The following is a 21,817-nucleotide window of genomic DNA, read 5'->3' as shown; positions in this document are numbered from 1 at the left end:
CTGGCAGGGATGGCAGGGGAGGTGGAGCACACGTGCTGTGCTGCAGCACTGGCTGCTCCCTCTCCCTGCTCCTTTGGGGCTGCAGGGGTTGTGAGAGCTGCTGGGGGGTCCCAGCTCTATGGAATGCTCTGCTGCTTTCCTCATGCTGCTGCTGGAGAAAGCTGGGATGTGTTGGGGCAGCTGCTTCAGCTATGGCTTGCTTGAGAACTCTGAAAATTAACTGCTGAGTTTGGTGTAGGAAAGATACAGCCAGTGCCGACATCAAGTGCCTCGGAATGAGTTAATGCTGGCTGGGTAATTTGCATAATTAGATTCAGTTTAATGAGGAGCAGCGTTGCTGGCAGAGGTGGTGCGTTCGGCAGGTTTGCATTGCCATCTGCTGGGCAGCCAGGCTTCCAGGGAATCCAGCCTCTCACCGGGAATGTGCCAGCAGCCGGGAGGGGACCCCCACGTCCCCCCAGAGCGCTGGGGTACCTGCACAACATCTTCTTAGGTATTTTTCCTGCAGTAAGATATCTATTTCCCACAGCAGAAAGGCTCCTTGGCATGGCTGAACCACTGCAGCTGGCCCAGGCAGGCTGCTGCTGGGTGCCTTGTGTTCCTCCTCTGGCAGGAAAGCCCTTCTCTGCAATGCTTTATTACCGATGTTTTTCCCTCCCCAGCTGCTGACAGTGAATCCTGAGCATCGCTTCTCCTGCCTGGCCCACATCCAGGCCTCGGCTCACCTGTCCGGCGTGGTCTGGAGCGACGTGTGCGAGAAGCGTGTGGAGCCGGGCTTCGTCCCCAACGTGAGTGGCAGTGACCCGTGTCCCCATCCCGAGCAGGGGCTGCTCCTCAGACTGGAGGAACCGCTGTGAGAGCAGAGGTTTTCTAAGGGGGAAGTGATTGCTGAGTCTCTGCTGTGCCTGACGTGAGTCGTGTCGTGTGTCCTGGCAGAAGGGCCGCCTGCACTGCGACCCCACCTTTGAGCTGGAGGAGATGATTCTGGAGTCAAGGCCCCTGCACAAGAAGAAGAAGAGGCTTGCAAAGAACAAGTCAAGGGATAACAGCAAAGACAGCTCCCAGTCTGTATGTGCTGCCTGGGGTAACATCCAGCTGGGAAAAGGCTGGATCTGGGCGGGTATTGCAGCTGGTACTGCCACACTGTGCGACACACGGGTTTATATCGATGAAAGCATTTGCCCATTGGAGTAATTTCAACAACCACATATTCCTCTTATGGAAGTTTGACCAAACTTTCACAGTAGTAGGTACTTTGGAAAGTGAAATGAGCAGCAGAGGTCTGGGCAGCCCAGTGTGCTCGGCCTCTGGCCCCGCACAGCCCCAGAGCTGCGCGAGCCTTGGCACGAGGCAGCAGCTCCCTGTGTCTGTGGGCTGTGTGCTGGGCTCTGGCTGTGCTTCCTTTGGGCTGACAGCACTCCCAAAATCCAAACACACGGATAAATGCACTGTGTTATGTCAGGAGCAGTGTGATCTGTGTTTTATGGAAAACTGCTGCTGTGGATGGCACAAACCCCTGGTGAAAGCCACATGGCAGCCAGCCCTGCTGCCTCCAGCTGTTGGGCTGAGGTTTGGGGGGGTGGGGGCTCCTGAGCACAGCTGGGGGCTCCTGAACACAGCTGGGGGCTCCTGAACACAGCTGGGGGCTCCTGAACACAGCTGGGAGCTCTAGGGGCTTTGGGCAGCAGAGAGATGCAAATGGAGCTGCTTATGCGTGTTTTGTTTTTCTTCAATAGGAAAATGACTATCTCCAGGAATGCCTTGAAGCTATCCAGCAGGACTTTGTCATCTTCAACAGAGAGAAGTGAGTGTGTGGGGTGGTGTTTTTAGGGAAAAATACTCCTTTTTCTGACTTCCCTTAGGAATCGGTGCTGGTGCCTGACAGCCAGGAGCACCTTGCTGCTGGCTTAGCCCCCGGTGACTGGTGTCAGCAGAGAAGCTCATGTGCTGCCTGTGTATGAAAAATGTTTCCTGCCACAAAGGGAGGCAAGATCAGGGATTATTAACTGCTATTAAATAAAATATGCTGTAAAGAGGCTTCTGGGATTTAACACACGTGTCACACTGCCCCCATTCCCCCATAGCACCTCCTCGCCCATCCTGCTTTTAGCAGATGATATTTTGGGAAATGCAGGTGAGGAAGATTGGACTCAATGACTGTGGAGGTCTGTAACACTTAGAATAGATTCATGTGAACATTAAGGCTGGAAAAGTCCCTGGTGGGAATAGGCAGGCAGTGAAAGGGTTGGATTAAAGGCACTGCTCCCGCAGGGCTGGGGCTGTTTGGGCCGCAGGCAGAGCGTGAGGCAGGCTCTGTGGAGGAGGAGGATGGCAGGAGCCTGCCTGTGCTGTGGCCACTCGTGGCCGAGGTCTGGGAGGGCTGAAGCCTCGCAGGCTGCTTTGGGGCATTTCAGAGCTTGGGGAGCAGCTGTGTAACTCCTGCTTCCTCCGCTCCCGCAGGCTAAAGAAGAGCCAGGAGCAGCCGAGCGAGTCCGCGTCTGCCTCCGAGACCACGGAGGAGGCCGAGGCCGAGCCCCTGCACATGTGCAGCTCCGTGTGCTCCTCGGGCAGCAGCTAGGCCGGGGCCGCGGGGCCAGGCCGCCCGCCCTCACCTGCCCTCGGCTGCGCTGAGCACCGAGCCCGCCCCGCTGCCCTCAGGACAGCACCGGCAGCTCCCCGGAGGGCTGGGGCCAGCCCGGTGCCCTCGGGACTGTCCTCCGGGCCGTGCACCGTCAGCCCAGCTCCCCTGGAGGGCTGGAGCCAGCCCGGTGCCCTCGGGACTGTCCTCCGGGCCGTGCACCGTCAGCCCAGCTCCCTCGGGACTGTCCTCCGGGCCGTGCACCGTCAGCCCAGCTCCCTCGGGACTGTCCTCCGGGCCATACACGGCCAGCCCGGCTCCCCTGGAGGGCTGGAGCCAGCCCAGCTCCCTCAGGACTGTCCTCCGGGCCGTGCATCGCCAGCCCGGCTCTGTGGCTGCCTGTCGGGGGAAGATACGGCCTATGCAACTTGTCAGGGGAGGAGATCAACTTATTTAGTCTTTCTGTTTTAATGTCAGGTTGCTGATCTACACGTTTTTAATGCGGTGAGAGGACAGGGAAAGAAGCCGTCCTTGGGTGCCGCGGGGAGAGACGAGGAGCAGGGAGGAAGGCCAGAGAGGTGGTGTGAGCAGACTTTGGCATTCCCTGTTGACAGCTGCTGCCCTGGGCATGGGCAGCTCCTGTGCAGAGCAGAGCACAGCCCGGGGCTTCTCTGGCACCAGCTCCTGGGAGCCCCCAGCTCCTGGGAGCCCCCAGCTCCTGGGAGCCCCCAGCTCCTGGGAGCCCCCAGCTCCTGGGAGCCCCCAGCTCCTGGGAGCCCCCAGCTCCTGGCTCCTGCAGCACAAGGATGTCCCAGGCACCTTGTCCTCGTGTCACCCGTCAGGTCCTTTCCCCATTCAAGGCAAATAAATGTTTTTTGTGCACTCCATGGATTCTTCATGGGCTGGGTAATGGTTAATGAGTATTTGAGACACAGAATGAATTTAAAATATTTTCTTCCTTGATGTGGCCGCTGCAGGCAGTGAGGAGCTGTGGGTTGGAGGGTCTGGCTCCATGTGCCCAGGTTTGGAGGACACAGTTTATTACAGGCTGAGGTTTTGTTGGAGGCAGAGTGGGTGGTTTTGCAAGGCTGCTTGTTTGTGAAAGACAGGAATATCGTATTTCACCTTCAATTTACTTTATTTGCAGTGTAAAATACAAGTACTGTATATAATTTGCCAATACCTGTCTTAACTTCTTAATAAGATGGGAAATCTTCCCTTGCTCCAGCTGTGGATGTTGCCTTTCTTGTTGCAGGGGCCTTCACTATATTAGTTGTTTAACCTGCTGCAGAGTGGTTTTTGGTTTCTGTGGCTGAACCTGAGCCCTGCGGTGCCACACGACTGCTCTGGTGCCCCAGGTGTGACCACGGTCACCATCAAACCAGCAGCTGTTTGCTGCCAGACACTGGGAGGCTGCAGTGTTTGCATCCTTACTGGGTATTCCTAATGCAGAAATGGATGGGAGATGTTTGTAACAGATCAGATTCTGTCAGGACCAGTTTTGTTGTGGTTTCTGTTTCCTTGAATAAAGCAAGAGACGAATGGTATGAAATGATCTTACTCAAGCAAGGACATGGAACGTGTCTCCCGCAGTTTTATGTGGGAATTAGTGTGTGGCTGGACTTGTGCAGAGACATGTTTTCATGGAAGTCTTTAAGGGTGTGCAGGAGGAGGGGAGCTGAAGCTCTGGGTCTGGTTGCATGGTTATTTTCACATAGCTGCTGTCAGCCCTGGGTCCTGCACACCCCGTGCCTCATTAGGAGCTGTGTTAATGATGGCTCAGGGGCTGTGGCCAGTCAGTGAGCGAGGGCTGAACTCAGTGTGTCCTCCTGCTCCTTCTCCAAGCTGCAGGAGGGCACTGCCCTGGCTCTGATCCCAGCTGTGCTGGAGGAACCTGCCCTCTCTGCCCCCAGTAACTTCCAGTCTCGTTACTGGGTACCAGGGAGGCCTAGTTACCTTCTCTCACCTGTCAGGGCTCACCTTTGTGTGCAGGTGGGCCACACCTTTGCTGTGCTGAGCAGCTCCTGCTCTCCACACTGCAGCCTGCTCCTCTCCCCAGGGCTCTGTGCTCACCTTGTGTCTCCATCCACATCTCTCAGCTGGAACACCAGCTCTATCCTGGTGCAGCAGATGAGGGTCAAAACATCTATTTATTCAGGAGTTATGAATTACAGGTGATTTACTGCACTGGTGTGGGCAGGGTCTCACAGTGAATTCCATTGCACTATTCAGCAACTTCCTCTAAGTAACGGCAAAATTTTGGACCATGGGAATGATGAGGAGCATCACTGAGTTTTTGACCAAAGGTCAAAACTCATAGCTGAGTGATGAAGATGCATTCTATTCAACCAGAAGCTCTCAGGCCAGGAGAGGTGTTGGCAGGTACAGGATGTGTGTAATTGATGTTTTCATCACTTTCCTTAGGACAAGAGACAAGTGGGCTCTGAGGTGGGGGTTAGTGTGTGGGGAGGTGCTGGCTTGCTCCTGAAACTGAGGATTCTCAGCCCAAACCCTCTGTCTGTCAGTCATCTGTTCCCCCTCCAGCACCCCTCTTTTTCAGTGCACTGTGCAGAACAGCTCAGTGGCGCCTGGCAGAAACCAGGGGATCTTCTGGGGGGATGCCAGGGAATGGCTGCTTCCCAGGGAGAACACTCTGGGCAGGTCCTGGCTGCCTGGGCAGCACCCCTGCAATCCAGCAGTGCAGCGCCAGGGCTGTGCTGGGCACACCATTGAACCTGAATCCCTGGCAACAGCACCCGGTCACAGAGCTGTGGGATCCTTGTGCTGAGTGGGAGACACAGTGTGGACACATCACTGAAGTGCTTGGTTTTGGTCTTAAATAGTATTTGGTCATAACCTCACCAGAGCCCGTCGGGGACAGGGTTTCATTGTCAGCTGTTTGCACTCAGTCCCTGGAGAAGAAATGGCATGAAAAGAGCAATTGGAAAGGGCCAAGTGATAGGAAACAGCTCAGTGTCATTGTCAGAACCCCTGTGGAGGGGTTCAGTGCTCTGGGGTCTCCTGCCCACCCTGTGCCCCACTCTGGGCCTCTCTTGTGTCCCCACTGCTGTGTCCCTGCAACAAGCTAGTGCCAGCTGAGCAGAGCTCGGTCCTGTCGGCCCTACACATCTCTGGGACTCCTGCCAGTGTGTCCCATGTCCAGCTCACCCCATCCACACTGGGGTCCCGTGGGTTTGATCCTCTCTCCTCCCTGTGCCACCCCCCTGGATGTTCCCTGGCTGCTGGCACAGACTGGGCTGGGGATGGGGTCAAAGGTCTGGGGGTGTGGTGGGGTTGTGGTGCCTGTGGCGGTGCCATTGGTGTGGCTGAGCCCTGGCTACTGCTGCTGAGCAAACCTCACAGACAAGTTGTGACAGAGTCCTGGTCCTACATCCCAGCTTGGAAGGTGTCACCAACAGCTCTGGGTTACACCTCCACTACAGCCAGAACACAGGAATTTTCTGTACATAAATATTTAAATACCTGTATTTTTTTGTATGACAGATTTATACAGTGTGTGCCATTATCTGCTGTGAAAAGTCTACAGCACCTATAAATTATTCTCCTTTAATCACTTGCCATGAGATTGTTTTCTTATCTCTGTTGTGTTATGAGGTTTTGCAAAGTTGCATATTTTTAAGTTTTTGCATTGAATTCCACAGCCTTCACTGGGAATTTTGTGCAGAAGACAAATGCCAGGTCAGGTCCTGATTTTTCTTCTGTTGCCAATTCTCTATTACTCCAGAGCTTGCCAAAAAGAGTCTAAGAGTAATAAAATAATAGCAAAATACCAGTAATATGGACTTGACCCTGGACAGTGCTGAAATCCTGCTGCCTTGGGAGGGTATTTTTAACAATTATTTCAGTGCATATATATGTAAATATATCTTTGTACTTTATATTAATACATTCCTGTAATTTTCTTGCATGACAATTTTACCATATCACAGAATATTTAAGTTAGAACAAGGTTGTGTTTTTGCAGATACCGTCAGGAGCCATTGCACATGTGGAGTAATAAATGTGTATTTTTAACATTGCCAAGGATTTGGTGTCATTTCCAGGGTGTTGAGCTGTAGATGCTGGGCTGGGAGCACCAGGGTGAGGCAGAGGTGGCAGGGGATGGGGGCAGGACCCCGACCTCGCTGCCACAGCGAGGGCACAACAGCCGTGGCTCACAGGGGTTTGGTATTTCCCTGCACAGCCCTGGATTTTGTATCTTAACCTCAATAAAAGCAGCCCCTGCAAGTGTCAGGGGATCTGTTTTTTCTCTTTGATCCCCCTCAGTGCAGGAATGATTTATCTTGCTGGTAATGTGCTGCTGGTTGCAGCTCCGGAAGCTGTGGAGGCTGAGATGAGTGGATGTCTGAGCCTGGACTCGTCCCTCCTGCCCAGCCAGCACCGCCACTGTGATGCCTCTGGGGCAGCATTCTGGGTGCCCATGGGTGTCCCCGGGGCACCAAGGGCACCTGCCAGGCTGGGCTGTTCTCTACAGGGGACAGGTGAAGGTCAGAGTGAGGGCAGCTTCCCACACACAGCCCTGAAACACAGCAGTGGAGAAGCTGAGGGCTAAAACACCCACAGCAGCCGGGAGAGCTCAGTGCCTGCCAGCCCTGTGCCTAAACTGTGGGAACTGGAATTTGCCAGGGACAAACAGGGAATGACCCTCCCGGGCTCATCAACCTGCTTTGTCCTTCTTACCTGCTGCGATTGATCCTGCTGCTGATCAAGGTGCTGGACGTGGGGGAAATCACAGAACCACAGAACTGCAGAGTGGGCTGTGTGAGAAGGGACATTAAAGCTTGCTCTACCCTGCCATGGCAGGGACAGCTTCCACTGCTCCAGGCTGCTCCAAGGCCAGGCTGGAGCAAGTGTCCAGCCTAGCCTTGGACACTTCCAGGATCCAGGAGCAGCTTCTACAGGTAACCTGTGCCAGAGCCTCCCCACCCTCCCAGGGAACAATTCCTTCCCAATTCCACATCTGACCCTACCCTGTGGCAATGGGAAGCCATGCAAAATAAAAATACAGAAAAAAGACACAGTGAGCGTGGAAAGCCAGGGATAAGCACAGGCATAGTTCAGTGCCTGTCTGACACCTCCTTTGCCTCTTAAGGAGCACTGCTGCCCTGCAGGGAACAGAGGAGTCCATCCCCACCCCAGGCACAAGTGCAGGGGCCTGGGGCTCCTCCATCACAGCCGTGGTGCTGCGGAGCCAGAGACGCTCCCCCGTCAAGGGCACGGAGCGTCTCCTCAGTGTCCCTGACCCAGAGCCTGCAGGAAAGCTGTCCAAAGGAATTAGGGCCACAGACCGTGTGGGTGCCATGGGGGACGTTTCCTGGAGGCTCTGGCTCCATTAGCAGGCGGCTGTGGGGCTCGGCTCAGCCTCTGCTGGCACCAGGAGAGCTGCAGAGATGCTGCTGGCTCTGATCCCTGCGTTGAGAGGAGGCTGGGGCAGCTGTGCTGGCTCCGACAGCTCCCTGACAGAGGGAATAAATGCAAACCCTCCCTCTGTAAGGGAAGGGCTGGCAGGGTTTGAGCCTTGGGCTGGCACAGAGGATGGAGGCGCCTCACCTGGGTGATGTGGGAGAGGGAACAGTGTCTCTGCTGGCTCCTCACTGGCCATGGGGGCCTGGCACGAACCAGGCAAACTGCGGGGAAAACGACATTTACAGCACAGGGCCCTTGGGACTTCCTCTGCTAAGTGTTTACAAGCTGGGGGTGTTGGGTGTCCCTGTCACCCCGTGGTTGTTGGGGTGATGGGAAGGTCACCACCATCAGACTGTAACTTTTGTCTTTCCCATTCGTTATGGATTTCCTGCTGATGTAATTTAAGCGCTATTCAGGAAGAGGTCACAGAATCATAAACAGTTCGGGTTGGAAGGGACCTTCTCATTCTACCCCCTGCCATGGCAGGGACACCTTCCACTAGATGTTAATTGCCTTGGTGCAATTTCAGAAAAAAATCAGAAAATCAACAAATGAAATTATGTTTAAATGTAAAGCATCCAAATACATTTCCATATGCTCAATGCAGAAATTACTGCAGCATTAAGCTGTGAAATGTAGGTCATATCAGATAATAAAAAAATCAAAAAACCAAAACCAACAAAAAATTAGATCCCTCCCTGGTTTACATTTGTGGGTTCATTCCTAATTCATGGATTTGTGTATCTGGAGCTGCCGTATGCGTGGTTCCAGCTCCCACTCACAGATCCCTGCTTGTGCCAGCACAAGCCCTGCTCCCTTTCTCGTGCCTGGCTGAGACAGAGCTGGAGACACGAGCCCAGCAGTGCCCAAGGGGAATCAGAGTCTCACGGACCTGTCATGACATCTCAGCAGCACTGGAACCAGCGTGGGAAACCAGCCCCTTCTCCTGGAGCTGTGGGCATGGCTGAGAAGGGTGGGACTGTGCCCACACTGCTCATGATGAGCCTCTCCCCCTCCAAGGGAAGCACAGTAACCTGCAAGTCGGGATGGGATGGTACAAGCCTCACCCAGAAAAACTCAAAGGAAGAAAACAGCAAAACGGACTCGGGTGGATTAACCACTTCCACCATTTTGTGGTTTCCAACCAAGTTTATTCCAAGCAAGGAGCAGACAGGAACAGAAAGCCATTCCTGGAGGTACATGCATGGCTCTACGGCCAGAGGTTCACTCTATGTGCACACCTTTAAATATAATAACTGGGCTAGAATAATCTCTATAAAAAAGTGTGTCGCATGCACCTGGCCTCCAAACGAGCCCTGGTATTGGGTATTGGACTCACACTCAGTTCTTGAAAAACTGTATAAATAATCTTTAAAAAACAAGGCTGGGAGAAGGACACCGGCCCACAGCATGGCCGGTGGAGGGCCAGCACCCCTCTGCCCCAGGGGCTGCAGCCACCCCTGAGCTGTGACTGCCAGGGGACACACGGGCTGGGGTGGCTCCGGGAGCACGGCCAGGGCGGAGGGCTCTGACTGGAAACCGTGGAAGTGCTCATCGGTCAGAAGCCCTTTGATGTGAGCGGGCAGGGGATGCTGCTGGAAAAGAGCGTGATCCAGCCTGGATGTGCCTTCATGTCCGCCCCGGCCGGCCCCGCAGCGCTGGGGAGGTGGCGGTGCCGCATGCACGGGGAAAGGAAGGGCTTTCCTAGCAGCTAGCGAAGGAACACTGACAGAGAACCCACTGGGAGCTACCTCAGGGACCACTCTACTTTCTACCTACGAGGGAAGGGCTGGCACAGCTGGCGCGCGCCGCTCGCTCGTCCTCCTGCGTGGAGAGCAGCCCACCGGCCCCTTCCCGCAGGACCCGGCGGCGCCCGGTGTGGGGACAGCGCTGGGACAGTGCCAGGACAGCACCAGGACAGCACCAGGAGAGCGTCAGGACAGCGCCAGGACAGCGTCAGGACAGCGTCAGGACAGCGAGGTGATGTTGGACCTCCCGCCCGGCGGGGCCATGATCTTCTGCGCCGTGCGCCGGGCAATGTGATCATCTGCCTGTGACCCTGGGGGAGAGCAGAGAGAGGGGCAGTCCCACTGCTTTAAATGCCACAACCATAAAACATTTCCTCAGGAAGTACTGATCAATTCATTATAAGTCATTTTGGACACTCTACGAGCACAGCACAGTTTGCAATGGCTGTACTTGCCTGAACTTCTTCGTTTTTCATTGTTTCTTTCTGGAAGATTTATAAATGGCTTTCCTATAAATACATTTTGTGCATAATAAAATGTGGGGACTGGTCAAACAATATGGGACCCATCTGCACCAACCAGCTAAAAAACCATTATGGAAGTGATTTTAGGGCAGAGCATTGGCCTTCCAAGCTCCTGGCAGCTGCTGGGCAGGTTTCTGTAGAATCAATGGTGCTGAATCACTGCCTGCTCTGGCTCCTGGAAACAGAGCCTCTGCCAGGCTTTGTGTGTTGACATAAATACTGCAGAGCACTCCAGAGCTTTCTGTGCTGCACTTGGTCCCTCGGCTGCTGCCGCTGGACAAACTGCTTTATTACCCATTAGAAATGAAGTTTCCATTGCTCCCCGCCCAGGCCCACCCGCTCTGGGCCCCACGTACCGGACAGGCTGAAGCCGGACTGGTGCAGGTTGCGCACGGGCGCGGGCGCGGCTTTGCCGGCGCAGGGCGCGATGCGCGACGCCGCGCCGGGCGCCACGGCCCTGACGCTGGCCGGCACCTCGTGCACCGGCCCGTCGTACATCCCCCGGGGCACGCCGTGAACCTCGGCCAGCTGCAGGGGGAACACAGCGTCAGCCACCGCGAGGGACGGGCCGCAGGCCGGGGGAGCGGCCGTGCCACGGGAGACTCACGCTGGATACGGAACATTCCTCCGTGGGAAGGGCTGCCCTGCCCCGGCACAGCTGTCCAGGGAGTGCCCATCCCTGGAGAGACTTCAAAGCCCTGTGGATGTGGCACCTGGGGACACGGGGCAGTGCTGGCCTTGGCAGTGCTGGGAATGGGTGGAATCCATGCTCTTAAAAGGAATTTCAACCTGGCCTTGGACACCTCCAGGGATGGGGCATCTACACCTTCTCTGGGTCCCCTTCCCACCGTGCAGGGAGCTGGCACATCCCCATCCTGCCCTCCAGACACCCTGAGGCACACCACTCGGGGCTCCTGCCACTGCAGCTAATTTGGGTTTGATTCCTGCTCTGCCTTCGTGTAGGATGCACAATTACAGTGTCTGCAATAGCACAGGGAAAAGGGAAGGAGGACAGAGCTGTCAAGAAGCATTTACATATTTACGTGTCTTTGTGTCTCTGCAAAGCTGTGCCAGCACACAGGAGGATTTATCTTACTGTATTTCCAGTACCTGCGGGATGTACATCCCTTACCCTCCAGTGGCTGCAGAGACAACACTGGGAATGCAGCAACAGAAACTTCCCTAGCACAGGTAGGAGAGGAATTCCTCCCTCCACCTCAGTGCAGAAGAAAAACAAAAACAGAAACAAAAAAACAACAAAAAAACCCCCAAACTTTTACTGGAAGTCATATTTTTGCTTTGTAACATTTTAATAGGCTAATAAAACTGTCATTAGCTCTAATACTAACAATTCTTGATTGAGGTGCCAGGCAGTTACACAACACCCAGAAAGAAACAGCATTAATAATACCCCTGCTGCTGTTGCAGGTTTGCCATCACAATGGCCCCAGTACACTAAAGCAGACAGATTGTGATCAAAACACAGTAATAAATAAATAAGACTCTCCTTACCCTGTTTCTTGCCTTTATCCGTTTATAAACAAAGTCAGGGAATGTCTTCCTGGGGATGAAGCGACCTGAGCCCTGGGTGACACACAGATTCCCATCTTCAAGGACAACTTTTCCCTGACTTATGACCACGGTTGGGACCCCGTGGCACTCAGTGCCTTCAAATATGTTGTACTCCACGTTCTGGAAAAAGAAAACCCTGATATTCAGTGCCTGCAGGATTTAAGAGGAGGCCAACAATGACCCCACTTTTGAACACTGCTCCCTGTGCACCATCAGACAGAACTAACTAACCTCTCACATTTCAAATAACAAGATCACATATAATAACAAGATAACATATAATAATACCTATATAACATATACAATACATATATAATATATTATCTATATTATAGAAATATATATAATGCAAATATATATTATATATATAAAATATAATAACAAGATAGCATATTTCAAATAACAAGATTCCAATGGGAAGCAATGGAGAAAATGTCCTGGGGTAAACCTTAAATCAAATCATATTAAACTACAGCAATAGTTTAATACTTCTGGTAAGTTATATTTATATTATTATATTATTTATATCTTCTTTATTGAATATTTAAATTCTGTATTATGTTAAGATTAATACTGTTATATATTAAATTATAGCAATAGTTTAATACATATTAAACTTTAACTAATACACATTACAGTTTAGCAATAGCTCAGTACTTCAGCACTTACATTTTTCTAGTCCACAGCAAATACACTGACCTTAAGATTTCCATACCAGATGCTGACTGTCTTGGAGTGGTCACTCAGTACCAATCCCACCCTTTACAGCAATAAAAGGATATTTTCCTAGTATTTTTAAAAGCAAATGCAAGGTCCTTCATCATTTTACCCAGACAAACATCTCCTCCCCTCCTGAATGATCTGATCTTGCCAAGGACATGCTTTCCAGATCTCTTCTGACTCTAAAACCAGCCCCAGAAAATGATTTGAAATCTATTTTACCAAATGGTGGGTTTTTGCTGAGATGATTTTTGTAGCCTTGGGGTTCCACAGCACCAGGTCTGCGTCGGCGCCCACAGCCACGCGCCCCTTCCTGGGGTAGCAGTTGAAGATCTTGGCAGCGTTGGTGCTGGTCACTGCTACAAAATCGTTCTCATCCATCTTCCCAGGCACCTGGGGAGGGCAGGAGGAAACATCACAGGGGGACACGGCCCCTCCCCACGGCTGGGCTGCTGCTGTCCCACTGCAGGAGCTGCTGGAGCCAGCCCTGTGCCCGTGTGGGGTGAGGGTCTGCACTGCCACAGGGCTGTGCTTACAGGGCAAGGGGGATGTGAGGATGAGCCTTGTCCCTGTGGGATAAAGGATATGAGAAACAGGTTTTATTTTCCTTGGACTCCAAAAGTTGAAGTCTCTGAAAAACAAGACCTTCACTGGTTGGCTCCAGCTCCTGCACAGGCATCTCAGGATCACTGAAGCGGGTTAAGGACAGCCCAGTGAAGAAAGACTGGAAGTGAACCTAACCAGTGCTATTTATCATCTTCACTTGTCATCCTAAGAAAAGTTCTGTTTGTCTTTGAACTAAACCCACCTAAGGGAGGTTTCAGGGTGGTTGGCTCCCAAGCTCCTGCAGTCTGCACAGGGACTGCTCTGTGGGATGCAGGGTAGATCCCCCCAGGGATGCTGCCGGCAGGGAGGGGTGCACTGGGGGCAGGGACACCGACTGATCCCACCCTCAGATCACAGCCCTGCTGCCAGGCACACACTCAGGTGACACGGAGACTTGTCCCCACTGCTGGGGCCTGGAGTGACCAGGCAGCTGGAGGCCTTGCCACAGCCATGTCCCAGGGGAGGGACACCCTCTCCCCAGCCACCTCCCCAGGCCTCTGGTGAGGAGAAAGGAACCTCTCATCACCCTTGGGAGAAAGTGCTGGAGAGACTCCCTGCTGACTGTGAGCGAGAGCGGAGGGCAGTCCCTGCACAGCAGCCTTTGAAGACACCGTGAAGGCATTTGTGTGTCTCAGTCTCTCGTCAGCAGCTCTCTGAAGCTGCAGCAGTGTCTAGACAGCGTCAGCCCTGTGGCTTGTCTGAATTAAGGAGGCTGTGACAGCCTGGAGCACAGGCACGGCTCAGTGTGCTCCCATCCAGCTCCACGGCTGCAGCACCTACCACACACTTCTCCCACACCACAGACATCCGCTCCTCCACGCCGTTGGTGCCCTCGGGGATGAGGGTGAAGTTGTCCTTGCCCACGGCCTTCTGCGCAGTGCTGAAGGTGCAGTGGGCACTGCCGGTGACCTGCAGGTCCCCGCTGGGGACAGGACAGGGCAGGGGTCAGGGAGGGGGGCACTGAGGGCACCCCCAGGCCGGGAGAGCCCCCCCTTGCTGGGCAGCCCATGGGGCACCATGAATGGGTGTGGGCAGGGTGCAGGTGTGCCACGGGACCCACCTGGACAGCAGAGTGCTGAGGTGATCGGGCGTGCTGGGGTCGGGGCTGATGGGGGGGGACGTGACGAAGGCGGCGGCTTTGGCCCAGTTTTTGCTCCAGTAGTGGGAGCCGTCGGTGCCCAGGCTGGCGGTGATGGGCTCCCCGTACACCACGGTGCCTGCAGAGCGACGCGGGCATGAGCGGGGAGCACGGGCACAGACACACAACCACACGCGACAGTTCCACTTCATTCAGCGCTCCCAGCACCTCGGGCTCTCACTGATCCTTTACATTATCTCAGATGACTGGGAGACACTGTCAGATCAAGTTCTGGATCCGTCTGTCCTCTCCTTACGCCAGGCACAGCTTCCTACAAGCTGTCACGCCTTCCTTTAAACCAAACCTGGGCCTGTCTGGCAGCCACCAGGCCGGGGAAAGCGGTGACTGCTCCCCCTTCCACCCTGCACCCAACAGGATTGATCCCAGCCCTTCCCACTCCACCCCCAGCCAGAATTTGGAGCTTGCTCCACATCTGTTTCTCATTCAAACGACCACAAATGGATTATTCCCCTTTCTCAGCTGTGTCTGCCAAGATGGAAGTGTCACAGTTTCCAGCACATCCCTTCCAATCGTCCCAGCTCCAAGCAATTAGCTCTGGCACACCCTACCATGGAAACCAGCACAAGCCTCAGCGCCCCACGAGTGTGGGGGAGCTCGGGAGACAAGGACTCCTCAGACCTCCCGGTCAGGATGAGACTCCCGGCCGGTTCGGAGGTCGGTGTTAGCCCAGCGCGTTACCTTTCCTCTTCGCCTGCGCCAGGACGTCTGCGGCAGCCCTGCTCATGACCTTGGTGACGTAGAGGGGGCAGTTGGCCTGCCTGGCGATGGTGATGGCACGGAACACGGCCTCTGCCTCCACCTGCGGGCACAAGAACACGACACAGGTGTCCCAGCCCCTGCACGGCGCGCCCGGGGCTCGGCGCGAGGGCTGGCGGCGTTACCTCCTCGGGGCGGCTCAGGACGTGCCCCTCCGGCCCCGTGATCCCCAGCTCCAGCAGCCTCTTCTGCTCCTGGGGGGATGAGGAGGAAGGAGAGAGCAGTCAGCGATGGGCACAGCCCGCTGGAGCACCACGGGACACTGCACACCCTGTCCAGAGCCACCCAGGGGTGGGGGACAAGTCAGGAACCCACCCGAGCAGGGCTCATGGGACACTCCACCGGGACATCCCACTGACCCTGGGGACACTCCCTCAGACCTGTCCCGTGCTGCAGAAATGCTCCTGCGTGGGAGCTGCTGGGTATGGCACAGGGATGTGACACTGCCATGGTGCAGCAAGTGCCACCTCTCCCCAGCACTCCTGTCCCTCTGCACTTCACCACGTGGCACGGAGGAAAGGCAACCCGCGGTGACAGATGCTGAGGTGAGCTCTGGATGTCCCAGGTCACTCACGTGGCATCTGAACGCAGGTGTCCAGCACAAGCCTGTCCCCTCTGTGCTGTTCTGTACCAAGTGACCTCCCAGTCAGCTGGCACTAATGCAGGGGAGTTATCCAACACCACAGAGCAGATCCCACAGGATCCTTTAAAGGACCCTGCTCTTAGAGGGTGCTTATTTGTCTGTATTCTTGTCACAGATCTCCTCCAAGTGTGTCCCCAGGGCTCAAGTGTCACCACCCTGGCGGCTTACAGAAACACTGCTGCAGCTCTGAGCTGCCTGGGGTCACGGTATGCTCCACAGCCAGCTGAGAAACAGCTTTCCAGATAAAATCCCAGGGGGTGGGAATTAGCCTCTATCCTGTTTGTTCAAATAAACCCATTTGAAGGATTGGATCTGGCTTTCAGTTCAGCCTTCCTCCCACACCAGACTGAACACTGGCATGACCGTGAGCTAAAGGAACTGCCAGTCTAACTCTAGCTTGTGTGTCTGACTGAGGCTGGAACACCAAGGAATTCCCAAGTGCTGATACTGTGTGGAGTTAAATACTGCCAATCTCACGGACGTTACTGTAAAAGCCTCAAGCCTCCTGATTTTTTCAAGTAATCTGAACTCCTAAACATGACAGATATTGGGATAAAGCATCACTTGAGGCAGTCAGTGATCCCTCAGGAACCCCCAAAGTGCTTTTTGGGAACCCAAGCACATGTGAAGATCCATGAGGACACTGATGATTCCACAGGACACCCTGATCCTGCCTGGCCATGCTGCTACACAGGGTCCTGTTCCCTCCAAGCTTTGGGGCACCAGCTCCTCAGGCAGGGCGGGGACAGGGACAGTGACAGGGAAGGGACAGGGATGGGACAGGGACAGAGGCAGGGACAGGGACAGGGATTCTCCTCACGTGCCCTGGCCACCCCAGGTCTCAGTGGACACAAACACGGTACCTCCTCGATGATGTCCCCGTTCTCCGCGTGCACTTGTGCGATGGCCCCCAGGTCCCGGATGATGCAGAAGATCTCGTACATCTGCCAAGACACAGCAGGACCCCAGGTCAGCCCCGTCACACCCACGTGGCTCGGTGTGAGGCTTGGCTTTCCCTGCATGCCGGTGTCCTACCTGGCCATCAGTGCACTGCAGCTTGTCCTTGTAAGCCATGAACACCAGGAAGGAGTTCACACCTTGAGAAAAGAAAATGACACCTGTGGCTGTGTCCCTCAGAGAACTCACTGCCCTGGTGTGGGCTGGGCAGGGGTGCTTGAACCAGGGGGTTGTGCTGGTGAGGGTTACACTGGAAGCAAAGCAAAGCCAAGGGCTGATGTGGGAAATGTCCCACAATCACACAAAGCTTGGGAGCTGTGAAAGACAATAAACCCCTACTTTATAGTGCACCTGAACCAAAAAATGAAACCCTTGTGGTCCATGTTTGGGGTTAGGTGCCCTCTGTGACTGGCTCCAAATGCACACGCAGCTGCCTCACTCCCAGGCTGGTTTTCCTGCAGTGGTGGCTTCAGTCTATGGCTTATCCTCAAATCTGGGACAAGGGGGGGACAGACAGGACACAGGGAATGGCTCCCAGTGCCAGAGGGCAGGGCTGGATGGGATTTGGGGCAGGAATTGTTCCTGGCAGGGTGGGCAGGCCCTGGCACAGGTGCCCAGAGCAGCTGGGGCTGCCCCTGGATCCCTGGCAGTGCCCAAGGCCAGGCTGGACATTGGGGCTGGAGCAGCTGGGACAGGGAAAGGTCAAGGAAGTGGAAGATAGGGAATGGGATTAGATCCTTTCCAATCCAAACCATTCCACGATTCTCTGAATTGCTGCTGTATTTCGTATGGATAGAGGCAATAAGCAACACCAAACCATGATCAAATTACAGCTGTATTTCCTAAGTGTTCCAAGGAACATCTCCATTACTTCAGACTCTCTGCATTTTAATAGGAAATTCACTGTGAATTTCTATGGTAATTGGCCAATTAAACCCTTGCTTGCAAGACTACAAATTACACTGAAGACATTTAGCTCTGCATTAGCATATCTGAAGGAAAATGTAGTTCCAAACATGGCAATAGGTATTAATGAATGCATGAATCCCTGTCTCGTGGTCTAGTTTCCTGCTTTCCAGAGAGCCATGTCCCACAGACACCTCGGGATGCCCAGGAGTTACAGGCACAATGGAATCACAACGGAATAACATGGAATGCTTAGAGCTGGGTTTCCCTCTCTAAACCCTCTCTTGATTTTTATTGAAATGCTTTTTGTGTACATCCAGCAGCCCATGTCAGCGTGGCCAGCCCTACTCCTTTAGCTTCCAACATCCCTTTCCATGACCAGGCTGCCAACTGCCCAAAGGTGAGGGCACAGACCCAGATATCATGGCAGCAACTTGGTGCCGGTGACCCCATCCACAGCTCTGCCCTGGACAGCCAGGGGTGGGGAGGTGCCACGGGAAGGAGCTGTCACCGCTCCTGCAGTGACCCCAACCCCGCTGGGGTCCCTCTGCCCTTACCCTTGTCCTTGACCAGGGCCTCCAGCTCCTCCCTCAGGCTCTCGTGCCAGCGCGGGATGTCCACGCTCAGCCCGTAGTCGCAGCAGGCCTGGCTGTCGGCGCGGCCGCGCCACTGCTCGTAGGCGGCCAGGAGACTGCTCCCCACGTCCGGGCACACGTGTTCAACTGTGGGGACACCACTGTGTGAGGCACACACCTGGCACTGTGTCCCACCACACGTGTTCAACTGTGGGGACACCACTGTGTGAGGGACAGGCACACACCTGGCACTGTGTCCCACCACACGTGTTCAACTGTGGGGACACCACTGTGTGAGGGACACACCTGGCACTGTGTCCCACCACACGTGTTCTACTGTGGGGACACCACTGTGTGAGGCACACACCTGGCACTGTGTCCCAGCACAGCCTGCTGTGCTGGGAACAGCTCGTAACCCGTCCTACCGTGCTGCTGGAAGAACAGCTAACAGCTCTCCCCAGCAAGGAGATACAAACACAGCAAGCAAAGCCCAAGCTGCGGCTGTGCCATCCTCTCCTCAGCCAGCACAGCCCTGCCGGTGGCTGGCTCTGCTCTGGGGCATTTCCCACGGGCAGAGCCCACTGCCCAACACTTCTCTCAGCTCTGGGCTCGGTGGGGAGCTGTGCCAGGACTGCTGAGAATGCTCCTGCAGTCACATACCACAGTGGTTCTTGGGAATGGAACAGGAACAAAACAGAGAGCAAAATTATTTCACATTAACACAAAAATGGAGCCTGTGCTTAAAGCCAAGAACTTGCAAAGTTAAACCCACACTTGCAAAGGTGTAAAAAACATAATAAAAGATGGTTAAAATGTTCCTGTGTTTTTCTCCCTGATGAGATGAGGCAGGAGCAGACACATATTTTTAATATCCACGTGCAGCAAGGGAAGGGGGTTCTGCACAGTACACAACACCTTCAATGAGCTTTGTGCTGTTTAGCTTTGTCCAGCAGAAATGGACATTTCTGTGCTATGAAGGTAAATAAACATCCCTGCAGCGACTCCAGGCCTGGGGTATTTTGCTAGGAAACGAGTGCTGGGACGTGTCCCCTCTTACTGATCATGGTGGTGCCTCCTGCCAGCGCTGCCTTGGTGCCCTGGAAGAATCCATCGGCCGAGCTCATGCCCATGACGGGCGCCTGCAGCCGCGTGTGGACGTCGATGCCCCCCGGCATCACCAGCTGCCCGTAGGCATCGATGGTCCTGGTGCCAGCAGGAACCAGCAGGTTCTCTCCCATCTGTCTGGAAAGGAAATCAACATCTCTTAACTGGCAACAACTCTGAGGAGAGCAAGCCAAACCAACCTCTGTTGCTCCTCCCCAGGCTGCCAGTGCTTTGCAATTCTTTCCAGCTGAGAACTACCCCAGTCTAGCTCTTTCTTGACACTACTCTAAAATGCTGCCTTTATTTTTCTAAAAGATTTTCAACAAAAAAATGATGGGAAGGAAGGAACATTGTTCAAATCCCAAGGTACTGTATCATTCTAAGAAATTACATTAGCAAATATAAATTTTTAACTTACTTTATTAAGCCATCCTCCACATAAACGTCTGCATAAAATGACTGATCATCATTAACGATTTTTCCTCCTTTGATTAGAAGCTTCTCACTCTAATGGGAAAAAAGTCACAGTTTTTTAAAGATTCTTTTGTTTGGATTCCACTTTACTCATTCCAATCTTTAAGTAAATCTAGATTTAATATTTTCCCTCCAATCACTCAAGTTCAGTGACTATCCAGACTATCCTACAACTGCATTTGCAATGGGAACCATATGAAATTGTCATTTGGAGGAGCAGAGCTCCATGAAGGGTGGCAGGAGCCAGGGGTTCATCGCTGAGCCTGGCAGCCCTGGGCACCCCCAGCTCCGAGGGCTGAGCTGTGCTCCTGCCTCCTCCCTCAGCTCAGTGCATCTCATTAACCTGGTAATTTATTGCCATTCATTCCTTCTCACAGTCAGGGGCAGATAAAGCCTCGAGGACTTGCCTCACTTCAAAGCCAGACACTGGCACAGTTTTCAGATTTGCAAAATCTTCACCCAGAATCTTTAACTAGAAAATTTAGAGAGCAGCAGCACTGATGTCTGTGTGGAGCTGCAGCCTAATTTCAGAGGATTCATTTCCTGCTCTCTGGTGTTGAAAAATTATTTCCAGTGCTGAAATGGACAACACAAAGAGCACAGCCTGGGCACAAACCAGCCGAGGGACGCCCGAGCACGTGGCAGCACAGCCTGGAGATGCTGCACCACAAAGAGCCGGGACCTGAGGCAAAACTGCCTAGAAACACTTTGGAGCTTGTTTAAAAGAGCATCGCTGGCATATAAAAGGAAAATTCAAGAATTGCATTCCTATTTTTTTTGAACTGTCAAGGATTTATTGTCTTTATTGTTTCCCCTTATCCCATAACGTCAATCAAAAGGAACCTCAGTGTTGCTGCCCCATGGGAGAGCCTGACGGCCCCTCCCCTTGTGGGGCCCATCTTCACCCCATCCCCATCCTCACCCCCATCCTCACCCCCATCCCCAGCCCAGGAACGCGGCTGCTCCCCAGCTCCCGCACCCACCGGGCTTTCCCCACGGGAGCTCTGCCACGAGCCAGCCAAAGGCGAAAAAAACAAAACACAAGGCATCGCAATCGAGGGATTTGTCCCGACTCTTGCTGGGAAGCGCTGGCTCCGGGAGAAGGGAATCCCCTCCCGCGCAGCGCCGGGGACAGCGGGGAGCGCGGCCGGGGAGCCCGGGCTGAGGAGCGGAGCAGGAGCACGGCCGCGGGATGCTCTCGCTCTGCCGAGCGCAGCCAGCACTGAACGCGTTCCCGGAGCGCCTCTCCCGGCCCGGGGCACAGGGAACCGGGGGCACTCCGGAGCCCGCCCGCCTTTGTCCCCCCGGGGCGGCCCCGGGACAAAGCGCCGGGACCGCCGGGCTCCGGCCGGGCCGCGCAACAAAGGAGCGGAGCGGGGCGGACGGAGCAGGGGCTCGGCACGGCGGCCACCGGCACCGGGGGTACCGGCACCGCCGGGAGAGCACCCCGGGGCGGGCGGGAGCCCGCGGCGCTCCCCGGCTGTCCGAGACCGCCCGTCCCGCTCCATCTCCGCCGGCCGGAGCGACCCCCGGCCCGGCCCCGGCTCGCAGCCCCCTGGGCCCCGCAGCCCCCCCCCCCCGGGGGGGCCTCACCGTGCCGCGGGTCCCGCTCCTCCTGCCCGGCTGCGACATCGCCGCCGCCTCCGCCGCGGCCGTGCGGGGCTGCCGCGCGTGCCCGCCGCGCGTGCCCGCCTGCGTGCGCGCCCCCGCCCGTCCCGCCGCGCGCTCCCGCCCGCCGGGGCCGCACACACCCGTGGGCCCCCGGGGGAAAGGGCTCGGTGCCTCCGCCCCTGCCCCGCTCAAACCCGCGCCGCACGAATGGCCCCAGCGCCCGCTCCCGCCGCGGGCCGCAGGGACGGGACCGGACCGGACCGGAGCGGACCGGCCGGCAGGAGCACAGCCGGACCGGACCGGACCGGAGCGGACCGGCCGGCAGGAGCACAGCCGGAGCGGAGCGGACCGGAGCGGACCGGACCGGAGCGGACCGGCCGGCAGGAGCACAGCCGGACCGGACCGGAGCGGAGCGGCCGGCAGGAGCACAGCCGGACCGGACCGGACCGGAGCGGAG

The 21,817-nt window shown here is 55.1% G+C and overlaps 2 protein-coding genes across 5 annotated transcripts in view; one reads left to right on the top strand and one right to left on the bottom strand.

Annotated features, from left to right (window-relative positions):
* STK32C (serine/threonine kinase 32C) overlaps positions 1–3,465 on the top strand; it is a 67,898-nt gene extending 64,433 nt beyond the window's left edge. For all 4 annotated transcript variants that reach the window (XM_088059838.1, XM_088059835.1, XM_088059836.1 and 1 more), the window contains 4 exons: positions 663–788; positions 937–1,068; positions 1,737–1,804; positions 2,461–3,465. In XM_088059838.1, coding sequence (XP_087915964.1) covers positions 663–788; positions 937–1,068; positions 1,737–1,804; positions 2,461–2,578 — 444 coding nt within the window. In that variant the 3' untranslated portion in view covers positions 2,579–3,465. The remainder of the gene's footprint in view (positions 1–662; positions 789–936; positions 1,069–1,736; positions 1,805–2,460) is intronic.
* A 5,807-nt stretch (positions 3,466–9,272) lies between these two features.
* On the bottom strand, positions 9,273–21,413 carry DPYSL4 (dihydropyrimidinase like 4). Its single transcript, XM_005528854.2, has 14 exons — positions 21,343–21,413; positions 19,694–19,782; positions 19,229–19,413; positions 18,154–18,318; positions 16,769–16,830; positions 16,597–16,677; positions 15,216–15,284; positions 15,013–15,133; positions 14,236–14,392; positions 13,956–14,097; positions 12,792–12,962; positions 11,790–11,969; positions 10,634–10,805; positions 9,273–10,064 (listed from the first exon to the last, which is right to left on the bottom strand). Exons 1-14 carry the CDS (start codon positions 21,379–21,381, stop codon positions 9,973–9,975), a joined length of 1,725 nt encoding a protein of 574 aa, XP_005528911.2. The 5' UTR covers positions 21,382–21,413; the 3' UTR covers positions 9,273–9,972.
* Positions 21,414–21,817: the final 404 nt, after the last annotated feature.

Source organism: Pseudopodoces humilis, chromosome 9, assembly GCF_049639895.1.
Source record: "Pseudopodoces humilis isolate 2021_Gansu_Grassland_sample_001 chromosome 9, ASM4963989v1, whole genome shotgun sequence".
Lineage (NCBI taxonomy): Eukaryota > Metazoa > Chordata > Aves > Passeriformes > Paridae > Pseudopodoces > Pseudopodoces humilis.
This window is presented reverse-complemented; position numbering and strand designations above follow the sequence as displayed.